We start from the raw sequence: 24,943 nt of genomic DNA, 5'->3' as shown, positions 1-24,943 counted from the left end.
TGAGTCCCATTCGACCTAAACTTGTCACATTCTGGGCTGTTTCTAATTTCGTCTGCAGCCTTTGGGAAACAAGAGAATAGAGTGATCTGTCAGACTGGGAATATATATATATATATATAATAACTGGATAGTTGCTTGGCCGAGTTTACCAGTCTCCTATTGCCCTGGTTACATGGATGAAAGGACTTAACTTGGGGTCCAGACTGAATGGAGACTGGAGGAGGAGAATGTGATCTTGAACTTGTTGCATGGCTACTGAACCCTCCATCTGTAACGTTCAGTGGCAATGAATGAAGGGCCAAGGTCAAACATGATACTTTTAGCAGGAGTGCAACAATTCTCCAAATCCAAAGTCAGCTTAGTTTTTGGAGTAATACAACAGGAGAACTGGCAAACAAGTTTCAGAAAACATTACCCAAAAAGATAAAATAAGGTCACGTGGTCGATCTGTGGGCTGAATATGTGTAATTGCTGATTCTCTACCTGTTGTCCTGGACTTTCTGCTGATTATAACGGACATGGAAGTCTCCGAGCTCCTCTATCAGTCCTGCAGACAACATCTCATCTACACGAGCATCCAGCCGCTTGTCTAGGGCTGGAGAGGAAGAACAGAGAGGAAGAAAATAATAAAAAAAATAAAATATGACAGACACATGGAAAAGCTTGTTTCATGCTGCACTGAAGCTCCTATATGAATACTGACATTTGCATGAATGAGAAAACCTTCCTCCTTACCCTCCATGTCAGCCTGCAACCAGAAGATGCAGGCGTCTGGATACCTCAGTGGCCCCCCCAGCCCATCACCTCCATCTTGCCCCCTCTGTTCCTCCAGCCAGTGACTATGGGAAACACCTGTCTCCTCATGGATTTGCAAACTTCTGTAGATAAATATAGCACCAATGAGGCAAAATAAAATCCTTGGTTGTATTTTCCACTGAATCACAATAGATATATTTTTTATACAAATAATCTCATGCATGTTATAAATTTTTCCCCACTCCCTATATGTCTCAAATGATCAGCTGAGAAAACGAAAAAGAAATAAAACTAGAGGAAATATTAACCACAGAGAGACTTTAAGATGTTCAGATTTTGATCCAAACCAGTGTTTAGCTGTGGCTGGCTGCACTGAAAAGATGATTCCCTCCTCGTTTCCTGTCAACTAGAAGAACAGGGTAACCTAACCTGTTCGCACAAAAGACCAAAATGCGCTCACTGCTACTCGTTGAGCTGAAAGTGTTTGAGTGAGTGTGTGTGTGTGAATGTGTGTAAATCATCAGTCATCATGTCAGGATAGATTGGGCGGACACCATATACTGTGACCGGCAGGCTGAGACACAGCCTTAGCCTTATTGAAAACATGAGAAAACTGACAAACTCCACGAGACACAGCATAAGAATTATACACCACGTTAGGACACTTCTGCAATAGCGATTATAACTTTTATGTAATTTAACTATGCACTTACATATTTAACTTGTTAGCAAGCACCACACTAGGACTCACAATATAGGTCACAGGCATCTGGCAAAATGCAATAGTGTGCAATACATACACCAGCTGTATCACCTAGCAATCTTGCGCTTGTCATTGGGGTGTAACATGGCCGCCATTTTGGGGTCCACCTCGGCCAGACGTTTGTGTAACTCGGCTCCTCCCAGTTTTTCCAGCTCCAATTTCCTGCTTGGAGTCTCATCGCCTCCATCCCCGGACTCATGGTTCCCCTGCCCGGAGAGAGATCTTATTTAAATTTGTCCACTGGACCGACTTCCAAGTTTCTAAGACTGTACACAAATACACCGCCCGTCCAAAAAAGAAAAAAAGTCACACGCTAATATTTTGTTGAACCACCTTTAGCTCTGTTTACAGAACACAACATTTATTCCTGTCCAGAGTTTTCCGCCAAGATCTTATATTGTTGATGGGAGAGTCAGACCACTGCACAAAGTCTTCTCCAGCACATACTAAAGACTCTCAATGGGGTTAAGGTCTGGACTCTGTGGAAGCCAATCCATGTGTGAAAATAATGCATCTTACTCCCTGAACCACTCAATTTGAGCCTGATGAATCCTGACATTGTCATCTTGGAATATATACCCGCACCATCATAAAAGAAAAAGTTCATTGATGGAATAACCTGCTCATTCAGTATATTCAGGTAATCGGCTGACCTCATTCTTTGAACACATAACGTTGTTGAACTTGGACCCGACCAACTGCAGCAAACCCAGATCATAGCATTGCCCCCACAGGCTTGTACTTGCTCCAGAGTCCAATCCTTATGTCTTTATGCTCCCTAGCAAACTGAAGGTTTTCTTAAGGCTACACAGATGTTTAGTCCCATTCCCTTATGTTCCCGTTACATTGTGAGTGTGGAAATGTTCTTACTTTCACTATTAAACATAGGCGTGAGTTCTACTGTTATTTTTCTACAATCAAATGTTTAAGTGATCGCAGATCACAATAATTTTTTTCTTCAAAGATGATAGTTCCTAACCATCCTGCCAGTTTGTAATTATGTGTTGGACAGTTCTTAACTTAGGACAGTTCCTTAGATGTTTTCTTTCCTTGCTTCTTGTCATTAATATGACCTGTCTGAAACTGATTAACATCTTTTCCACGACCACAGGACGTGTCTTCTGACATGGTTGTTTAAGAAATGAGAAGCTACTCACTGCATCAGTTAGGGTTAAATAACTTGTTGGCAGCTGAAACATAATCATCCATGCAGTAATTATCCAGTGAGAGGCTCCTACCTACTCGCTTAGTTTAATCCAGGTGGGGGACGGCTACTGTATGTGGTGAGTGCGGTGTGGTGGTCTAATGAGCCAGATGACACAATGCCAGAGAGGCACAGAGGACAGAGGGAAGTGTGCTTGTGTTCTACTGATATAGTTCTCACCCCTGTATCCACCAGGACTTTCCACAGCAGAGACTCGATGTAGTAATTTGTTCCTCCCACAATGATGGGCAGTTTGTTTCTGCAGTGCATGTCGTCTATGTTGAAGTGTGTTAAGGAGGAAACTGATCTGCACGGAGCACAGGCACATCAACAATTCCAGATTTAACATATATACACAACAATTAAAACCACTAAAATGACCCGTTGAGCTTCTTTTGTAGTAGTAGGAGTTTTCTCCCTCTTTGGTTAACATAGAAAAGGCTGTGGCTGTGAATTGGCAGTCTAATCTGCTTTGGAAAAACAATGTGAAAAACACATTAAAAGCAGAAATTTTAACAATAATATAAAATTTAAAAAAAGCTGCAAAGAAAGAGGCCTTAAACCAGCAAAAGCCATCAACAACAACATGATGTTTGGCTCATAAAAGTAAAAGCCTCAGCAGAATAGTTGAATAACAGGAACAATACCACAGAAAGTCAATAACAGGCTGTGACATTAAGAAGAGGACTGTAAGAGCAGCATTAATCTCAGTATTGACTATTTCCTATTCTTGTCAGCATTTAAACTAACTCTATGTGACACAGAGATCAGGTGGTGTTGTAATGTAGCAACCACCTGGCTGCCCACCCTGCTAATACCAAAGAGACACCTTGTTTGGCTTGTGACTCATTCTCAAGACACAAACACCTATACACACCTATCACACTTTGCGCTATGGTGGAAATGGTTCTTTTAATAACATCATTTATTGCTCAGCCTATTTTGTAACAAAATCGTTGAACTTTCAGTGATTTCCAACCTGAAGGTCTAAACCCAGCTGGTGGGTCACAATGTGATTAATGGGATAATGACCTCCTGGGCAAGTGGGAGATTTTCTTTTTACACAAAAATTGACGTTTAATAATAAAAAATTTTGGTTGCAGCAAAGAAAAGTCACAAACTCAGTAGTTTGGTTCTGCTCCAAAGTCAACACAAACATATAAATACGGCTGGTGGCACAGACAGAGCCTGTGTGCCACACCTTGACTTCCCCTCCCTCTCCCTATTCCGTCGCCTCTCCTCTCATCCTGCACCTCTCCTTCTCCTTCCTCTTCCCTCCCTTTGGTCTCCCGCCTTCTCTCCTCAGGGATAATTAAACCATTGTCACTCACCTCCGCGCTCTCTCTCCCTCTCTCTCTACCTCACACACATGGTCGCATCGCCGTCTTTGCAGAGGAGAGAAGCAGGAGATGGAGAAAACGGGCGGCGGAAAAAAAAAAAAAAAACACTGAAGGAAGGAAAAGACGGCGGAGAGATTGAGTGATAAAAAAGAAACAGAGGAGGAAGGAGTTTATGTGAATGGCATTCTGAGTGAAGGACTGATGGCTGATGGTGCATAATTAGGCCCTGCATTTTTGAACTACTCAAGTTTTCACACACATACACACACGCGCCTCCTTTTTTCCCCTCTCTCTGTCCCTTCTCCTGCTTTATAGTTTAAAATTCTCCACACCGGTTGTATCCCTGTATTCATCTGTATTCATCTCTTTCCGTTTCTCCCTCTTCTCGCCAACAGGCTCACGCTGCACTGAACCTATTCTTGGATCTACTGCATGCCCCCACCGCACTGGTGCATGCATGTGTGTGTGTGTATGCATGCCATCCCGATCTATTAATACCGCCTCTAGTTATCGCCTCCTCTCTCCACATCTGTGTGATGGCCGGTGTCTGCGGGAGGGTGTGACTGCCCAAAAAGTGTGTGTGTGTGTGTGTGTGTGTGTGTGTGTGTGTGTGTGTGTGTGTGGATGCACCACAGACACAGACTCTTCTATAAATATCTTCTTCAGTGATCTCTCTCTTTTCAGTTTCAGTGCAACATCTTCAGCGAGATGCACTGACAAAATGAGGACATAGCACATTTGTCTTTTTCATCACACACACACACCTGCAGACCAATTAGTGAGGGTGAAATCGACTGAATTCTTTCCCCCAAGTTACCACTTCTTCATCGAGTGCGCGAAGACGTGACAGGGGTCATAGCAACATGTAGAAAGAGGTGTTGCAGGAAGTATTGTTCCTCGCCTTTCGTGTTTTCCCAGGAAAAGGATATCAGAGCCAGCGCTTTGTTCCTGAAGTCCACCACTGTGTAGCTGCTAACTAGCGGGTCCACAAAGCTGATCATGTGATGTCTGCACTGGGCGAGCTCCTCAGGTGTGACCTTATTGGTGATGATGTCCAGGCCTTGATACACCTGAAAGGAAAAAAAAAGCCCCAGTAAACAGACAGGAAAAAAACTGTAAATATAAAAAGACCCATGATAAGAAATTATTATTTTCTAATTATTAGCCCTAGAAAACCAAAAAAACGAGAATCTATGCTTGGAGACATGTATGTGTAAGTCTATGCTTGTATTGGTCAGCGTCAAACTGGATGGCATGAGGAGCGCTGTCAGACGTCCACGTGACGCGGCTTCCTTCAAATTATGATACACACCTCCTCTGCCTATTTTTGCAGCACCCTGATACGAGGCTCCATCGCGGAATGTGGCAGCTGGGTGTCACACAGCAGTCCCACTTTTTAGTTTCTCTCACTCTCCCTCTCTCTCTCTCTCTCTCTCTCTCTAACACACACACGGTCAAGAGTTATAGAGGGAGGTCTTAGGATGAGAAGTACTAGGCCTCCCTTTCTAGAGGGTGTTCCCAGCTGGTCTTAATTTGAAAATATCCATGTCTGTTTCTGCATGCGTCATATTTGATTAAATCAATTCACCTTCACGTAGATTGGACCTGCATCCTGACTGTATTGCATAAAATACAGCAGCTATTAGATGTTTTAGTGGATGGCAGCATAAGCAAAGCTTGGATTATTGTGTGCTGCAGAAGTGAATTAACCCAAACGTGAATTTGGTTACACCACGAAGACACACTGACGGGTGTTGACACCTGGATCCACATGTTAAGTGACTGCAAAGACACTTTTCGGTTTTCAACAGATCTGTCACGCCTGCATTATGCAGGAGTTGCTATGGTTTGGACTTTTATTTCTCTGCTTTGCTGAGCTGTCAGGGCTGTTAGTGTGGTTAGTCTTTGGTTACACAGTTAACATCCTTCACTCGTAAACCACTATAAAAGGATTTTATTATGAAGTAGCACACACAGATTAGTGAACGAGCTGCTGTTCAATAAAATCTGGTGTATATAAGGCATTTTGTTGATGCAACACTATGACACACACACACAAAACAATAAAACAAACAAATCAAATGTCGCAGAATGTGATGTATCTATAATAAGTGAGTTAATTACAGAAGTTCAGTACAGTAGTTCTTCAAACATACAATACAGTGACGCCCTAAGGGGAGCAGTGCAAATTCCTTTGCTAGAGTACCTTGCATCATTTTGTAGAGTAGTAAAACAGTAGTCACGCTGCAGATTACATAATATCTCATTTGTTCTAAGTACAACTCTATAGCTCTGTCTCCTGCACAGCATCAACCATTCCAAATGTGTGTGTGTGTGTGTGTGTGTGTGGATCAGCCTGAAGTTGCCAGGAAAACTTTATGAAACTCTTCAAAGTCAAAAACCTTCTCAAACTATTTTACAGAAAGGCGGAAAAAGGGTTTTGGATTCAGCTTTAATTTTGGTGGTGGGGGAAAACTGTGATGATGAAGTGCTCTATTGTTTATACAGAGTAGGAAAATCCAGCCTATCAGTCAGCTGCACTGAATCACGCTTTCAAATGAACACACCAGTATTATTTGTACAGCATGAAAGAATGAATGAACTGAAACTTCCATGTGCAAGATTTTCCCTGTGTGAAAAATTAGACGAATTATGTTTTGTGGAAAATTCAGATTTTGTCCGACTTTTTTCTCAGACATTTTTTCCTGACTAGAGTCTATGTGACGTTTGTTCAACTGGGACGTGGTGAAGTAGGAAGATATGCTGAGATAGATTTGCCTGTAGCCTGGAAGTGAGTGACTGCATCCCTTTGCGTTCCCCGATTACTCCTCTGTATCCGGTGTGTGGGCCCCTTACTGCCTCCTTGTAGGAAACTGGCTCATCAGTTGGTTGGTGGGAACCCCCTGACTGTCAGTACATTGAGTTCATTACTTTGAAAGGTAGTGTATTTTGATTTTCACTTTTCTTCTTTCTACTTTCAGTTTAGTTCATATTTGACACACTGTTTTATTTTAAAAGTTTCAGTTTGACCATTTGGCGGCCAGACAGCGGTTTGTGCAACATATCTTTTCATTTAGATTCTCATGTAATTGTTTCCTGTCAAAATAAAGCAAAACATTTAAGTGAGAACCAGATAATACAACTTTGTCTGAGGTACAAGGCATGCCCACAACCACTTTAATAAATCCTTAGATAAAGTTTGTTACTAGGCATCTTTGAAATCTTCTATCTTTCAGCCTGACAACATTACTGCCTATTAAATCCAACATTCACTCTTTGGCCATGCATGTTGTACACAGGTCAATGATCCTTGATAACAGAGTGTGTTGGTTGCGTGCACGTCACCAAATGTTCTTTAGCACCACAACAAGAGAAAAGTGGGGAGCAGGCCAGGGCAAAATAACCCAGACTGATAAATTATTCACAGATTCTCTGCACGACACCACTATCAGCTAAGGGAGGCAGGATGGATGCATGGATGGATGGGTAGATGGAGGAGGCCAAATGAAGGAAGGAGAAGGTTTTGGGAGAGAAAAGGGAGATGAAAAGACAGACGAGAAGACAGAAGAGCGCTGTGTACTTGTTACAGAGAACAGGATGCTCCCTGACAAATGTCGGCACCACCACCACCCCTCCCGTGTCTTTAGTGTTCTCTCTCTCTGACACACACGCACACAAACATTCACAAACTCAGACACTCTCATGCAGAGAAGGCAGCATGATAGGTAGCAGAAGGATGGCACCATGATGGAGAGAGAAAGACAGGCTGATTCTCAGCGCTACAGGCTGTTAGACTGGGGGGTGTGTGTGTGTGTGTGTGTGTGTGTGTGTGTGTGTGTGTGTGTAAACATTAGAAATTTCCTTCCCTCTGAGCACCTTTGGGGACGTCTTGTCACTTCAAGCTTAGAAAAAGTTGACTTCATACAATTTGCTGAACTCCATCTGTTGAGGAAGATGAAACTACAGAACACCTACTTAATGAACCTTATGGTGAGCTATTATCAGCTACTGCTACCAAGTAGTAGGTAGTACTACTATAAACAACGTAGATGTAACACACACATAAGATATTCTATTCTATTTTCTTTTACAGGTTTTTATTATGCTATTGCTATTTTTTTTTAACACTTTCTCCTTTTCCTCCAATTGTCCTGCAACTCTCTCGTCGCCTGCTCCGGCCCCTGCGGTTCCACTCTTACCTGCCGCTGAGAGTACACAACTACAGTAATTGTTATGTAACCGCTCCTTAATGTGCACTTACGTGCTCCTGTGTGTCGCGAAAACAGCTTGCGATGATTTTAATTTAGCCTTAACCAGGACGAGCAGACCTGAGAGTAAAAGACGACAGGAGGAGACCAACGTTGTAAATCAGAAAAATGAAAAGAGCTACTTGAGTGGAGGGTAGGATGAGGGGGGAATATGCTTTGAGGGGAAACTGCAAATGAGACAGAAAATGAGAAAGAAATTAAGACTTCCAGTAGAGGCGGTGGAAATGAACTACAAACTGCAGTGATGTTTCAGCGCAGACTCATGAAAGGAATAAAAGATGAAAATTAATGCAGATAATCCAGTTTACACAGATCCTGTGGAGGAACCTGAAAGACGGGACAACAATACAAGAGATCAGATCACTAAGCATACGTTTTTTTTTTTGTTTTTTTTTAATGAACATTTTTTAAATGCTGCAAACAATAATAGTTTTTTGTTTCCCTTAGATTAAAGGAACGATGCAGAATTCTGTCATGGAGACAAAAGCAAGGCACAAACTGATTTGTGCTGAGCATGTTGTTTGGTTCCGGCTGATGCTGGTCATATTTCCAGCCATCTGAAGCCCAGACAAGAAAATGCACTTAGCAATTTTCTATTAATGAGCAGTATATCTATGGAAAATAGTTAGCATGCACATTTCTGGGACACATAGCACTTCTTAACAGCCGAGAGATAAAACAATTGATCAGTGTGTTTTTATCTCCATAAATCTAGTGGGCCGTGTTACGTATTCTAGGAAGCTCTTGAGGAAGTGCTGCAGCTCTCTTGCTCGTCACATTTTTGCCTTTCTAATCGCAACCGTCGTAATTCTTACATACTTCTGTGGAAGCCCGCTGATGTGGGCTCAGCTGCCTACTCTTTCCCGTCTCTCGCTTTTAAACTGATGTGAATGGATGTGAAAAGAGGAATGCGTGTGTGCGTGTGTGTGTGTGTGAGACAATGAGCTCAGTGTTTAAGTTCTGCAGAGCCTGCAGCCGGCCTGCCTGGCCAACCTTATGCCCTGCACGAGACAGCTGTTGCCACATTTAAAAAAAAAAAAAAAAAGGAGGGGGACCATGGCCAAAAGAAAGAAAGAAAGAAAGAGGGCAAGAGAGACAGAGAGGGGTGAGGAAAGAAAAGAAAGACACAAAGAACAAATGCGCTGTGAGACATAATATATGATTCAGAGAAAGCCAAGACAGGATAAAGGGGGATTCAGATGTTTCAGAGTAGTGTTGAACCTATTTAACTGTTTAGATATTTTATTAATATGCAGATTGGAAGAAGTCACTCTGTGATGCCTGATGAACATCTAGAACATATATGATAGTGCTTCATGTATTTTTATTTTTGGATCCATCAATCAATCTATCAGCTCTGATAAATAATTAAGCGGATTGATCGTCGGCGACACACCTCTGATCCAACACACAGTACGTGAGCAAATGATGCATGTGCTCCAGAATGGATGCATTTTAATGCTGAAGCAGCTGTAGCTCTTTGCCGTCAATAGGGAATTTCTGCCAACAATCAGCAGTTAGCTAACATTATCTAATTGAAGACTTTCTCTCCGGGGATTTGATTGATCGTTGAGGAGCTGGCGTTTACATGATTAATAACGTCTGACAAAAGACAACAGCTCAGAGGACCAGGTCTGACATTCGGTGTTCAGTGTTTACATGCACTTAAATAACCAGTTTCTCTAATGAGCTGATTTCTCAACTGACATATAAATGGGAAACCTGGTTTCAGAAGTCCTGCTGACACTTGCCAATATGCTACTTTCAGAAGTTGCATGGAGCGATGCCTGATCATTTTTAAACCACCTAAATTCTGAAAGAAGAAAACTGAAAGACTACAGAAAGTGGCCAGTAAATGTCTTTTCTTTTTTTTTTTTCTCTTTCTTTTTGATTCAGACAGATTAAAGCGCTGTGTTTGAATTTATTCTGATGTATCAGCGTAGGAACTGGGTGAATAACCCGCTGAATTAGTGCTTTCCTATGATTATGCATTAGTGCCTTGGATTTCAGTGCGAACGTTGAAAGCTTTGACCAAAATCGAAAGCAGGGTCGGTTGTATTGTGTCAACCTTGATCCACAGACAATTCGTCCTTACTCTGACCCCTGGACATAAAATGTACACACACTATAAGCTGCCTCTATATTTTTATCCCCCTCTCTGGATCCCTCAGTCCCTTACGCTTACAAGAGATTACCTATCCGCCTATTTTGGCTTTTGACTTCCTCCCTTCTTCCCCAACGAGGCTGTATCCTTCAACTATTTATCTCTCTATCTTCCTCTCCTCTCTCAGTTTCTCTGTGGGGAATGGCCCAGTAATGCCAGACTAATAAATCATTCATGGCGTTGTCTCTCCCCCGTCCTCCTCCCACACACGCACCCTTCTCCTCCCCCTCTATCCTTCTGTCCTCCTCTCCCTTGCTGCTCTACTGTAGTGGCGACCGCATCACCACGCCCGCAGACTGCAATTCACACACACACACACACACACACACACACACACACACACACACAAGTGTGGCGACAAAAATAAGCGTTAACCACTTCTCTTTTTTGGCTGGCATGCTTACATTACTTAAAAAGGTGCATCGTGGGATGCAGCAGAATAGCCTCAGTTATAATACAAACATATACGTCAAAGCCCAGACAGGTCATAGCCACACCAGACAGATAGAGAGACAGCGGGAGGAGGAGAGATGAAGGGAGACAGGAGGAAGAAGGGATGACTGTTGGTGAATTAGAGTAATATAACACATAGCTGCACAGTTTTGGAGCGTAGGATGTGTTCAATACGTAGATAAGCTGTGACTGTTGCTGTGTGTGTGTGTGTGTGTGTGTGTGTGTGTGTGTGTGTGTGTGTGTGTGTGTGTGTGTGTGTGTGTGTGTGTGTGTGTGTGTGTATAACAACTTCTGACCATAACCTTTGAAAGACTAAGCGTTCCTCACAGCAGTGAAATCCCTGGTCGTCTTCATGACCATCGCATTTAAAAAATATATATATAAAAGGCAAATCCACCCCTTGGTGTTTTCACTCAGAAAGACCCCCTTCTTGCCACTTTTATGGGGTGACACATGGCAGCTTCCCTGGTGTTCAACCCCTATTTCTCTCATTCAGCAGAAAAATGAATAAAACTGACAAATTGTCTTTCTTTGTCACAACTTTCACTGCTCAAGCTGTTCTTAAGAGAACATGTCAGCACCTTCTTTCATACACTTATAAAGCAAACGGTTGCTGACCACCAATACTTTCAATAGCCCCACAGGCTAAAATAATGGCGCATGCATGTGCATGACCTGTTAAATTGGCCCCTCAGACCTCGGACGGCCCTTTGTTATGACACCCCACAGCCACGCCCCACATACAAACTCCAGCACGCCCCCCCCCCCTTTTTTTTTTTTACATCCTGTAGTGAAACAATTCATTTTGTTAGTTAACGCACTTAGCACGTGATTGTGAGCAAGCGTGAGAAATCTGCTCATGCACATAAAGAATGACTTCTCCGGAGAGCGAAAAGTGTTTGAAGTGTGACTCCAATTCAAATTATTAACAGAATGTAACTGGTGGATTTGTGCGGTGTTGCCAAATTACTCATATATTTCACATGAAGGTGCAGAACACTGTAAAAAATGCACTGCTTATGCTGATTATCATGCTTAGTGAATGTATGGAAAAGAAAGACGCTGTAATGTGCAGCAGAACATAACCAAGACAGCATATGAAAGATGCTCACAATGTATATTGGATGGGTGTGTAGCAGATTGGAAATCAAGTCCAAACCCAGATACAGATGTCCATGGTCTTCAGCTGCGGTTCCAGAAAACAGAACCGTGACACACACCCTCAACCCAAAATCTGCTGCCAGGAAGTTTGAGGATACTCCTGCATCTTAATAGCAACTCCTTGACGGCCTCAAATTCTATACAATATCCCTTAAACCTAATTTCTAAGAGGATGTTTCAGTCCGGGGCGCTCCTCACATCAATCACCTGTGAACTGCACTCACTCTTTCTGCCACTGGCCATGTCAAATGTTTCTTATTACCAATGCTGCCTTGCAAAGTGCTGTCGGAAACCAGTGCCTTGATAAATCAACCTCTCCCCTGAGGTGACACTTGATTAACAACTGTCTAGCCATTACAGTTAATCAAAAGCTTGATTCAACCAATTAAATCCTACAGCTTGTGTATTTCAAATAATCAGACTAACCTAACTTGGGGCTTTGATGAAGTACTTTTACGTCTAAATACATTTCTCAAATTATCCATTTGGAGTTTTCTTTAGTGTGGTTCTTTCATGGCTCAAGATGGATATTGGAAACGTGCACTTTTAAATGGTCAAATGTAAGCTATTGGAAGAGTTTTGAAAGTTACATTATGCTACTTTTGATAAGCAGCTGACTTGCAGTACTTCGATTAACAACCAGCTCCCACCTCTGACACTGGCCTGGTTTAATTAGTTAGAAGGTGGAACCTCACTCAAAGACTGTTGAATGAGTCTGGATGACATGAGCCTTTGACATCACCTTTCAACAATTAGACATGTTGTTAAGCATATTTGCACTAATATCATATATTTAAAGTTGTGTTCTGTAGTTTTAAATTTTTTTTATTTGAATTAAAGGGACACGTTAAAAACCAAAATAAAACTGGAGAAAATTTGAGATGTTAAAAATGAAAGAATCCATGAGCACGCAGAGCAAGAAGTTGGACCTCGGGATATTAAACGTAAAAGGGCATTGAGTCCAGTTAAATTTAGTAAATCATATGCTGTACTGCACTACTAACCCAGATCTGGAGTCCTCTAATAGGGAATACGGCACACAGAAACCTGCAGTTATCTGTGCGAGAGACTTGTAGAAAGCCACCAAGTTACACCTTTCCATCATTCCAACTTCTAGGGAGTGAAATGACACTGATATTTCTGCTGGTTGCCTCCTAATAACCCCTGCTGGTCTCTGGACCGCACTTTGGGAACCAAGAGTTTACACTATTTGGCAGTACCTCATTCAGTGGCAGTACAGTGTAGCACTGTGTGTGTGCCATAGATAGCATGTTCGTTTAATGAGTGAATAATATCCCCCTGCATGTCCAATGAACTGTGTGTTGAGGGCATGGGCCAGAGGCAGGAGGGGGCGATAATAACACAATAGGAGTGTTAGGGAGTGTGGGAACCAATTCTCCCCGGGACAATAGACACTTCCCAGTGGCCACAGCGTACCCATTCACTATCAGGTGCTGGGCTGGCGTAGCAGGGCGCTGAATATGCACCAGCTCAGCACAATGCTGCTTTCTCCAAAACAAGACCAGACTGTTTCCTATCCCAAAGACAACACAGGCCAGCTCTAGCCTATACACAGCCTCATTCTCACATAACCAGTCTCTTTCTCACTCACTCCATGTCTGCGTGTCTCTCTCGCTTTCTCTCACTGCCACATACACTAAGAGCAGGGTAGCAACAAGGCCAGGGATTGTGGAGATAGGCTGGGGCTGCCGTGCTGTAACTAGGCCACTGTTTCTATCCACCAGAGCTGCTGGTCGTTGAGATATTCTGGGCTGAAATGTTATTAGCGTAACCCAGTTTACCCAATACCAGGTGACTGCTGGAAGAATCACTCCCCGGTGGGATGCACACTCTCAAGGACAATGCAAAGCAAGAAGCGTTGAGGGAGTGGGGAAGATGTGATTTGTTGTTGCCGTCAGAGAAAAATCACTGCTGGCCGCTGCTAACTGTCCATGCCGTGCACTGGTGTGACCCAGACTCAAACCGGTACCCAACCTTTTCTTTTGTGTGCGCACCCTCGGGTTGCTGTGGCAACGGAGCCTGAGAACCGCGGAAGGGAGGGCGGGGCTGAGAGAGAGGAGAGCGAAGCGACGCAAGCGTGAGAGTTTCTGAGTCTCTGTGCCGTCTCACACACACACACACACACAGTAGAAACGAGCAACTATTATACTATTTTAATACAGTATACAATCCATAGACACACACTGAGATCTTTTGATTATAAAAATTGAAGTGTTAATGTTGAACATTATACAAAAATAATAGGTAACTGCATTGGAAGTTGAAGAAAGTGACAAATAAGTTTAAGACAATAGTCTGCCAGTCTTCCCATTATGGTGCTATAGCAATCGCAGTATGTTATTTTTTACTATCACATATAGTCTCCGTGCAAATAACTTAAAATTAAATATCCAGTATATGTAGATAATGTACCTTGAATTTCTCTGAAGTTACTCTACAGTGCAAACAAGATAGCTGATGATGAAGTCTAAATGCAGCTGCACTGCATCTTCCAAGCACCTCGACTCAGGCATCCTGTTCACTTCAGGTCAGTGTTCACCACCATCATTCCTGAAGTCCTCTGCTCCAGTTTCACCCAGTTCACCGTGCCAGCCACCACCAGCAAGTGGACCACAAACTTCCTGACTGACAAAGCAGCAGTAAGGCTGGTGAAATTAACCATAACTCAGCACATAAACAGTACAACTGTCCAGGCTTCTGGGATGAACAACTCGAAAGACCTGAAACGGGAAACCAATGGCTGTCGATTTCCGCCTTGCATACTGGGGGTTGACCAGTATGGGTTTTTCCAATAGCTTGTGCCAATGAGGATCTTTTGTAAAGCAGAGCTTTTTTTTTTAGGGCTGGCAGTGCTAATTTGTGGTTGATTGTTCCTTTTGCAACAAATAAATAGCTTAATAATCACTAATGAGACACTAATATGCCTAACTTCATTTAGCATTTAATGAATTATAAATATATTGGAATAATTAACTATGAAGTAATTCAAAACAAAAACTGTTTTGTAAAAACAGATGACCTACACTTCATACTGTCCCTGAATGCCTCACCAGCGCTGTGAGGAAAACTCACTCATGCTATGGAGTAAGCTTTTTTATTTTTATTTATACATACAGTAACAAGTTAAGTTTAACAGCATAAAGTTATAAACTACTTATATCTCATTTGACCCGGTCAAAGGTCAGATGAGAGGCTGCTGCAGAAACACTGTAGCTGTCTGCTAATCTCACTCCCGGCTCAGTGCTAATAAAATGCATCCTGGTGAGCCTCTTCCACTGGTGCACCTAAATATTACTTCCCAGATAACTGCTGTAATTTTCACCCACACATGCGTGCGAAATGCTCCCAGTGTAGGCTGCTGATGTGTTCACAGACATCTGTAATTAATCAGATCCCATTTAATTGGAAACATCATAGATCGGCCCAGTTAATAGTCAACCACTATGATACTTCCCTCTGGCAGCTCCGGATGTTCAACTTGCCTCAGGAACTTCTGATCCAGTTTTACGCTGTAATCACTGCATCTGTTCTCTGCAGATCCATCACTATCTGGTTTGGTTTAGCCATTAAACAAGGAAGGAGGGACTACAACATGTAGGGCCAACCTGCCCACTAAGTCCAGAATCAGGAAAGGAGCAGGACAAATGATCACAACCAGACACAGCATCACTCTGATGACCAGTCAAATGTAGTATGAGAAACAATCCCAGACATTTATTGATGGATATAAGTTTATATGAGTATCCTCATCCTCAGGACTGTAACTGCAGTCAGATCATTTAATGTTACTGAGGGGAAGTTAATCCACCGCAACCTAGTATGTTGTTACAGCTCTTTTTTGTCTCACTACGGCCTTCATATTTCTGTTTACAATATAAAGTAAGCAAAAACTGGTAGCAAGCAAAGACACATACACTAACACGAAATCTCTGGAAGAGACTTGTAGAGAGACATGAGAGAACATGCACTTTGGAGACGGTCCCTAAAATCAGCTCGTCATATTGCGCCAGCAAACAAGACTTTAAGCTTCAAAATGCGGATGGTGGAGTAAAACTATCATCCGAGAAGCATTAAACCTCATCCTGTAAAGTGGGATTACCTCATTCTTAAATTATTGAGATTTAACCTCGTCGGATGTCTGAATGTCCACCATCACACTGTCTTGACTCCTGTCTTGTCCCAACACATCCGAAGTGGGTTTAAATCCTAGATAGGAGTTCGTTATATCCCTTAGCAGCTACAAAAGAGGGATCGTCTGATTTAAATGGACATTTCCTGTCGTTTGCTCGTCCCGACGTCTGATTTTGCAGTAATATGCAGTAACGCAGTAATATTTTGGCCTTGTACAAGCTCCACATTGTAAATCACTCAGCTAGACGACGCTCTGATGGTCTGTGTTCAGATACGTACTCATCCTGATGAATCGTAGATGTTTTATTCCGCTTTGATCGATTTATTTCAAACATCTGAGTGTCGTCTACAGCGTTATGGCCGCCATGTCAAGGTCTCCCTGCGCATTTCCTCGCGTTAACACGTCTCCTACCTGCTTGGAGTCGGCGCTGATGATCTCACCCTGAAGCCGTTTTCCGATCTCGATAGCCAGCTTGGACTTCCCGGTGCCGGTAGCTCCCAAAATCACCACCAGCGACGGGACCACCGCTCTCCGTAAAGCGCACTGCACGCTACGAGTGGACGCCGCCATGATGCTCCCTCATCGGCGGCCAGCTGACGTCTGCGCGCATGCGCACTACGCCGAAGGATGAGAGGTGGGTTGTTACCAAGCAACAGGCAGCCGTTCCCGTGTCAACGCTGATGTGAAGCGTATTTCACTTTAGGAGGTAAATGTGATTATCATCGTTTAGCCTCTCCAGCTGGTTCCTGTAGCTGCGTGACGCTCGTGTATGACGCTCATTGTTGCTGCGTTCATGAACACATCAGACTGATAACATTAACGAGGTCTATGAGACGATTTACAGAAAGCTTTTCAGCGTAGTTCGTAATGTTGCTATGGAAACCGCCTGAGAGCCCAGCAGTGAGCAAAGACGTTTGTTGTCATGGCAAAGATGCCAAGATGAGTTACCTTGGAGACTGCTCAGAACAAATTGAGGACGGGAAGAGAGGGAGACGTGTTGACTCACACAGATGGTTTTAATGGAAGTCAAATGAATGGTCTGAATGAAACAATGGTAAGTGTAGATAAATGCAAATACACAGGTAGATGATACGAGTGTGTGTGTGTGTGTGTGAAAGAGACACGCAAGACAAAGGGGTCATATGATGTCAAACCATGAAATTTATTAATTTTCTGACTTACTCTCCATACATAGAGGCTTATGAGGTACAGAAATAAACAAAGTGCTCAGACAAGGCTCCAAAATCAACATAGTTGAACTTCCAAAGGTAAGTAAGCAACATTCACTGCTACCATAACAGTGCCAACAGCAGAGACCAGTGACCGATACAAAACTGGTGCTAACCACTGCTGTGGGTGCACAAAACACAAATCAGGGCTACTGGTGGTTTTGCTGAGTTAATCAGAAAGGAAAAAATATATAATTGCAGCCCATTTAGGAGGAGAGAGGAAATGTTAATGATGATACATGATGATTCCTCTGATCTAATGCTCTGTTTCCCATCTCTGAGGGCAACTTCTGAGGTTATCTTATACATACAGCATATTATGTTTGGGATGTTTTCCCTCAAGCACAGCCTGAAGCTACAGACTTCTTGGGAGTTTCCTGAGTGCTGATAAAAAGCAGGGCATGCTACTCAGAGGGGCCGAGTCATTTACAGTACTAGATCCAGGGCTACAATGTTTTCTGTCACATGGCTTATTGGACAATAAAGAGCACCAGGCTAGCCAAAAAAACAAAACAAAACAAAAACAGAGCGAAAGCACTAACATTAAGGTCACTAAAAGACTTGCACGCATTCAAAAGTTTAATCGGTCGATCCTCTTAAGTCCACCCCCGCCTCTCCAACACCCGCACAGGATTAAAGAGTCCTACAGCTACAGTGATTGGATTGAATACGGGAGCATTCAGGTGCTTTCCATTCGAGAGAGTGAGAGAGAGAGAGAAAGTAGGTCTTACATGCCAGTTTTCAGCATATAACCACCAATAAAGCCCTGCCAGCTACAAATAAGGAAAACAGTCATTATCTCACACTGAAACAACTCAGTAGGAAAATAGTATAGTATAAAACCTTTTGTCAGCGCCAACAGAAAAAAACCTAAAATGAAAACCAGTAGGCATTGCAAGATAAAAGAAAGACGACATTGTGACAAAGTGGCTAGTGTAATCAATGTTCAGTAAGTGTTTTATTTTGACTTTATTTTTCATAATCATTTTATTAACAAAAATAGAAGCTTTGAGTTATCTTTGAAAAGCCGGCAAGCTTGGCCCCAGTTTAGCGCACAGGGCTGAACAAAAACTGATATTGTACGAGTATAGTAGACAGCTCTGGTTTTGGTTTAGAAGGGACTGTACAGTAAGGGTACTATATACATAATATCCAACAGGATAGTCTACATACAGTGAAAGGCTTCTACAGGCATTACATCAAATGCAAAATAAAAAAAGAAAAATTAAATATAAATCAGACAGCAAGATGAACAGAGTACACAGTCGGAACTCAACAGGCTTCGTCTTCAAGCAAAAGTTGGCATTGTTGATGATGCACAGATTCAATTTAAGCCTCGCTCACAGGACTTGTTGTGGTTAATTAATCGAAGCCGACATTCATCTTTTGGCTGCTCTCCATGGCACTTCAATATTAAAGGAGTAAAATCTTGGTAAGGAGTTTCGTAGTGTTTTTGCAGACTGTTGCTTGATTAAAAAAAAAAAAAAAAAAAAGATCAAAGTGAGACATGTTTTTCCTCATTTTTCTCCAAATAATGCTACAGAACAGGCTGATGCTGAGAGCATGGTGCTGCTGCCTAGAACATCTCAGATGCAAGAGAAAAAAAACAAAAAAACAAAAACAACAAGCCGTTACTGGAAACCTGCAGGCACACGACTTAGGACTTTACCTGAGCTATTGTCAGAGGTGCATTGTATGCTTCCAGTTGTAACATTACTTTTGGAGGGCTTGGTGAAGTCCAGCTATAGCCCTCTGCATCTCCATTATGAGCAAGCATGACGCTACAAACTGCTGACAAGGAAAAAGAAGTGAAGAAAAGAATAAGAAATGGAGAGGAGGTTAAATGTCGGGAGGCAGAGAAAAGAAAAAGTGAAATGGAAAATGAACACCGAGCGGAACATGAGCTCGACTTGGTGAGAAAAGCTGCGAGTTGTATGCCAAATTCTTAAGAGCAGGGGACTACAGAGAAGCTGCGATTTTGAAAAGATAGAAAGAGGAGACATCACTTCTGTGCAATCACACGTCACAGTTGAAGAGATGTCGGACCAGACCATACAGCAGATAAACAGCAACAGCACAGTTGTAGCATTCATGGCGGCCCTTCAAGTAGCAAGCAACAGGTTTTTAACATTAGTTTTTTTTTTTTTTTTTTTTTTAGCAAGGGGAAGTATCACAGTTTGAAAGACCTGTAGTGAGTAACCATGGACATAATCTGCCTGCAAGATGCCCTATAAGATCAGTCCCTATCTCGCTGTCTTGACCAGCTTGTGGCCTTTGTCAATCACTCAGAAGCTAATGTGCAAACCACAAAAAACAGAAAACAAAACAAAAATAATCCACCTGCACTACTCCAAGGTGACCAACTCAAAAAGTGAACATTAGTGTCTTTTCTCCTTCATGTAGTCCCATTCAGTTCAGTGAGTGTATGTGGACCCCCAGTCGCTCAGGATCGTTTGAGCTGTGCCAGCCTCTGCAGCAGCTGCAGCTGCCTGGCTTTCAGCTGCTTCCTCTCCTGAGCCTTCTGTCTCTCGCCGGCGTGCAGCTGCTGCAGGTACTCGGTGGCTCGCGTCAGGATCGCCACCTTCGGAGTCTTGGGGCAGTCCGCCAAGCCTGGAATCTCGTCCCGCAGTGACAGGAAGCGGGAGCGCAGGTCGTTCCGCCGCTTGCGCTCAAGGAAGTTGTGCGCCTTGCGTTTGTCTGTGTCCTCGCAGTCGGAGGACTGGGGGCTGGAGAGGTGGGAGAAGCAGTGGGACTTTGGGGGCGAGCTGTGGGGATGGGAGGAGGAGGACGAAGAGGAGGGAGGAGACGAAGGCGACGTGGAGGAGGTAGGAGAGGAGGCGCTCAGGTTGGGTGACTCGGACCTGTCTCCAGCTACAGTCACGTGAGACTTTCTGCTGTCCAAGTTCAGAGGGGCATGGCCGAGCCGGGGCTGGTGGTAACAAGAGTTCTGGTGAGGCTGGGTTGCCTGAGAGGAGGCCTCTTGCCGAACCCTCTTCCGAGGTGGCTCAGCCGGCGTCGGGAGAGTGTCTGGGGAGGGAGCAGCGTAGTTGTGCTGCTGTTGGTGGATAGAAATGTGGAAACGCTTCATGCCGGGGTCGTGGGGGTCAGCTCGTACCGTTATGGTCACGGGTTTACGGCTGTTGACCAGTCGACGAGGTTTACATTGCTGCTTGTGCTCCACCGTCACCACGTCGATCTCCTCTTCATCTTCATCTTTGTCGTCTTCATCATCTGAAAAAAAGGACAAAAGAAAATCTATTAAGTGATGTGTGGGAAGCATTGTGTGGTTTAAACTGCAAGTAGCTGCTGAGGTGAAAAATATGGGGCACACCGAGTTAGTGTGCCACCCCGCCCTGTGCTGCCGCCGCCTTCTTAAACCAATTAAAGGCTTTTGTAAAAATTAACTTCACACAACCCCATGAAAGCTGCAAGATCAAACGCATACACACACACACACACGCTACACAGTACACACTCTCACTAATGCCGTGAATCATCACTGCATTAGGTCAGCTCCCTCAGTGGAAATTCCCTCTCTTCATTCATGTGGACAGAGTGAGGATGAGAGGCAGAGACAGGTCGGCTTGAGAAGCACTCAGGTGAAAATCAGCAACTCTTCTACTTATTAAAACAAGCTGACCAATATTCAACACCGCAGGCGCTTAAAACACCATTTTCTGCTCCATTTAAAAAAAAAAAAAAAAAGTGAGAACGGCATGTTAAATATAAGGAAAGGTCTTATTGACTTGACTCTCGCCATAAAAAAGTGGCGTCTCGGGAGAATTTCAGTGCTCATGTAAATTACAGCGCTTTTAAAGTAATCGCACCTCTGTGGATTTGACTGCTCAAAAAGCAGTAATCGCTGTGTGAATGACACAAAAAAGGAGGGAGCGGTGCCTGCCTTTTATTTCCCACAGCATTTATATGACAAAAGGGGATATCTCACATTACAAAGCATACAACAAAAGTCCCTTCAATTAGCCCTATAGCCTCTTTATATTTCGCTTAAGCACACATGTATTGCTCACTCACTTTTTTTTGCACACATTATCCCCTCGGTGCAAAAATGCCGCCGCAAAACTCACGTCAAAGAATTCTGCAGGCCTGGCTCGACCTCCTAAATGGCTAATCCCGCTCTATTCACAGCCCGGGGCTGGCTGGGACCAAATCCACCCACTGACACAATTGGCGCTGCAGCCTGTTGACTGGAGGAATGCAGCAACAAGTTCCCTTTGTGACATTCCACACACACCACTATGCATGGTCCAAGCTCAACATCACATGGCAGCCTACATACCAAACTTAATCATATGGGTTTGTGGAAGGGAGAGTGAGGCTCAAGTCAGAGAAAATGTTGTGCCGACTAAAAAAATCTCCTTCACTTTCCTTACATAAAGTTCTACTGCTGAGGGCCCCTTGCTGAATTCATGCCCAATCCAGACCAGAGAGGGGTCTGGTTAGAAGTCAGACCAGACCAGAGGAAGGGGAAGGCGTAGCAGCTGGTCTGCTGGAGCCCTGCCAAACAGCAGATGTTTCAATGGGCGTGTCATTCTCTGGGCTTGAAAGCATGTGTTGCATGCACCAAGGTAACGCAATGCAGTCATCATGTGCCATGCCAACCCTTACTACCAGATAATAGCTAACCAAAGCAAAATATTAACTGGATGAGAGGGGGAAAAAAACAAGACATTTCAGGTGAAATAAACTAAAAGTCACCTTTGCAGATACTGCCAGAATAAAATTCAGCCTGTGTGCACAGGTAAATTGAGAGAAACTTAAAAAAAAAGGAAGATATATTAGTGGGAAATTGCAGGAATACTTAAATATAGCAGCTACCATTGGCTCACTTCACCACAAACAGACAGGTCTTGTCTTTTTTTAAATTCACACATTAGGAAAGTCTTAAGTTGCATATTCAGTCCAGCACTGACCTGATGAATCGGTGTGAGACTCTGAGCCAGAGGACACTTGTTTCTTGCATCCACCGGTTAACGGGAATGTGAGCACCGCGGCGGGATCCACACAGTCCGTGGCCAAGCCGCCGAGAGCCGGCGTGTCAGCGGGGGCGCACTGCCCCCTCCCCGGGGATGTGAGGGCAGACCCGACAGCGACTTTGGCAGCCGCCCCCGTCCCGGGACAGGATGCGCAGCGCTCCCCGACAACTCTCTCCAGCTGCTGGCCAGCAGAGAAGCCGCTCCACATGCAGTCCTGGATGATGATGGAGCTCAGGTTCCCGAACGAGTCATTAGAGGTGGTCAGCTTGCAGGGAAAGTCCTGCTGCTGTTCGTCATCCTGCCCTAAGAACTGGGACACCCACTCCAGCTTGTCCCCCAGAGACGGGTACAGGAGCCCGACCCTGCCCGGCCCTTCCACCGCCCGGATGGGGGACATGGGCGGGGTCGGCACCAGCTCGAATTTCTTCCATATGTCCTCGCTGGGGGCTGTGGACTTGAAGAAATCCTCGTCCGGGTCGTGGTCGTCGTAAAAATAATGTTGGTAGTGGTCGAGGTGCTCCATGTCCCAGTTTTCATAACGAGGGGCGGTGGAGCTAATGCCCGGCATGGGGGCTGCAGGCACGGGGTGAATCACTCGCTGTTCCCTCGGTCTGTAGACAGAGAGCCAGCAGGAGAGTCACAACTCGGTACTGTCATCAAAATAATCCCAGCCCTGTCTGCAGACGTCGCCCCCTGAAGGGACGGGGTCTTTCTCCGGTTATGCAGCTATTTAATGCATCATGACCGATAATTAGTGAGATATAATAAATAATAAAAAGGAACAGAGCAGCGAGTGACGGTGTGGTCTAGCAGGTAAACTAGGGGACAGCTGATTTCCTTTGAGGTGATCCCCCCCCCTCCCCTCCACCCTCCCTCCGCCAAATATAAAGCATCATCTGCCTAAACGCCACAAAAGTTAAAGTGCTTCAGTCCTCATGCTGACAAGTTCAAGTTTCGCAACAGTGCTTCATTACATAACAGTGTTTTAGTAGTATACTGAAGCAGGGAGGGAGAGAAAGGGAGGAGAGGAGAGATGTGTGTGTGTGTGGGGGGGCACTGACTGACTGCACGGCGGAAAACGCACTAATTAAATTAGATTGAAATAGATTAATTGGATAGACAGGTACCCGTCCTGCCTGCCAATAAACCTGTTCAGACTGGGGGGGTTGGGAGGAGGGGGGAGTCGTTTATTTAGCTCCTCCTCGGTTCAACTCCTTATTACGCTCAAAGAATTCAGCTGCGAAGCGCCGATCAGTTAATTAAGCAGCAAACGCGCTGGAAAAAACTGAAAAGCTGCAAACTTAAAGCGCTTCATTTACTACCCCCCCTCCTCCTCCTCAATGTGTTCCCCTGCTAAAAAAAAAAAATCACAAGCAGAGAAGTTGCGTATCAGTGGAAAGTAAATGAAGAGACTTTTACCTGGCGATGCGAGTGAAAAGCCCGTCTGCGTCTTCATAGATCCGCCGTGCGTAATTTCAAGTGTCCCAAACAAAAAATAAAAAACCCCACAACAAATAACAAGAAGAAAGAAAGACAGAAAGCAGCCACAGTGATTCCTTACGAGCAATCTGCTTTCAAATGTGACAATGTCCCCGCTGATCCGTTCTGCGCCTCCTCGGCTCGGAAACAGTCTCCGAGGTAAACGAGTCCGTTTGGTCGTAGTCCCGCCGCTCCGACGGCCGCACGGGCTTTTGGCTGTGGTCACTTTCTTTGCAGACTGCTGCACTATATGATCCGAGACGAGCGGAGTTGGCTATTATGCATGAAAGGCGGGTGGTAGTAGAGGGAGCCACGCCCTCTGTTTAAAGGCGCAGCGCGCTCCGCGCCGGAGCGCTGCAGAGCTGGACCACCAGTGACATGATGCTGGTTTGACACGGTTCTGCAATAACTGTGCGAACGCGCTAACTACGTGCTTGCACCCGTTTGCAATCATCATGCTGCACGATGACCCCCTATTTAGGGGCATGTTTTTTACACAGGAGGTAGAGATGGGTAGTTATTGGTGTGCAGTTTCATGTGGACATATGGCTGCAGAAGCTGGTGTCTTCAGTGCATCTTATAATCAATGTCAAGCTTACGATGTAAAGGGCCCTCCCTCTGTGAGAGTCAATATGAAAGCAACAACTCCATGCATGTGTGTGTATGTGTGTGTGTGTGTCTTCTAGACAGCAGCAGTACACACACACACACACTCACACACCAACAACTGCTGACCCTCGACTTTCTCGCCACACGAAACCGCCTCCCTGCCTTTTTCTAGTCACGGAGACACCGCTGGACAAACTTTGCCTCACTCCCTCGCTCTTGAGGACGATGATTAGGAAACATCCGCCGTGCAACCGCTTTTTCTGAAGTTCCCCCTCCAAGCTCGAAGCAGACAGCGTGAAATCCCTCTCTCTGTGCACCTCATCCTCCCATCAAACTCAGACGATAACCCCCCCCTCCCTCTTTCCCTCAA

General features: G+C 44.3%; 2 protein-coding genes across 2 annotated transcripts in view; both read right to left on the bottom strand.

Moving 5' to 3' along the window:
• The window catches only part of trit1 (tRNA isopentenyltransferase 1), a 28,390-nt gene extending 11,538 nt beyond the window's left edge, over positions 1-16,852 (bottom strand). Inside the window, exons 1-6 of the mRNA XM_026348810.2 lie at positions 16,674-16,852; positions 4,993-5,133; positions 2,904-3,002; positions 1,571-1,725; positions 736-878; positions 484-595 (exon numbers count right to left, since the gene is read on the bottom strand). Coding sequence (XP_026204595.1) covers positions 484-595; positions 736-878; positions 1,571-1,725; positions 2,904-3,002; positions 4,993-5,133; positions 16,674-16,832 — 809 coding nt within the window. The 5' untranslated portion in view covers positions 16,833-16,852. The remainder of the gene's footprint in view (positions 1-483; positions 596-735; positions 879-1,570; positions 1,726-2,903; positions 3,003-4,992; positions 5,134-16,673) is intronic.
• Positions 16,853-17,405: 553 nt separating this feature from the next.
• myclb (MYCL proto-oncogene, bHLH transcription factor b) lies at positions 17,406-24,039 on the bottom strand. The gene is made up of 3 exons (XM_026349110.2): positions 23,905-24,039; positions 22,423-23,096; positions 17,406-20,722 (listed from the first exon to the last, which is right to left on the bottom strand). Exons 2-3 carry the CDS (start codon positions 23,051-23,053, stop codon positions 19,935-19,937), a joined length of 1,419 nt encoding a protein of 472 aa, XP_026204895.1. The 5' UTR covers positions 23,054-23,096; positions 23,905-24,039; the 3' UTR covers positions 17,406-19,934.
• Positions 24,040-24,943: the final 904 nt, after the last annotated feature.

The sequence above is a fragment of the Anabas testudineus genome, chromosome 11, assembly GCF_900324465.2.
Source record: "Anabas testudineus chromosome 11, fAnaTes1.2, whole genome shotgun sequence".
Taxonomy (NCBI): domain Eukaryota; kingdom Metazoa; phylum Chordata; class Actinopteri; order Anabantiformes; family Anabantidae; genus Anabas; species Anabas testudineus.
The sequence above is the reverse complement of the archived record's forward strand: the minus strand, read 5'-3'. Positions and strand labels throughout refer to the sequence as shown.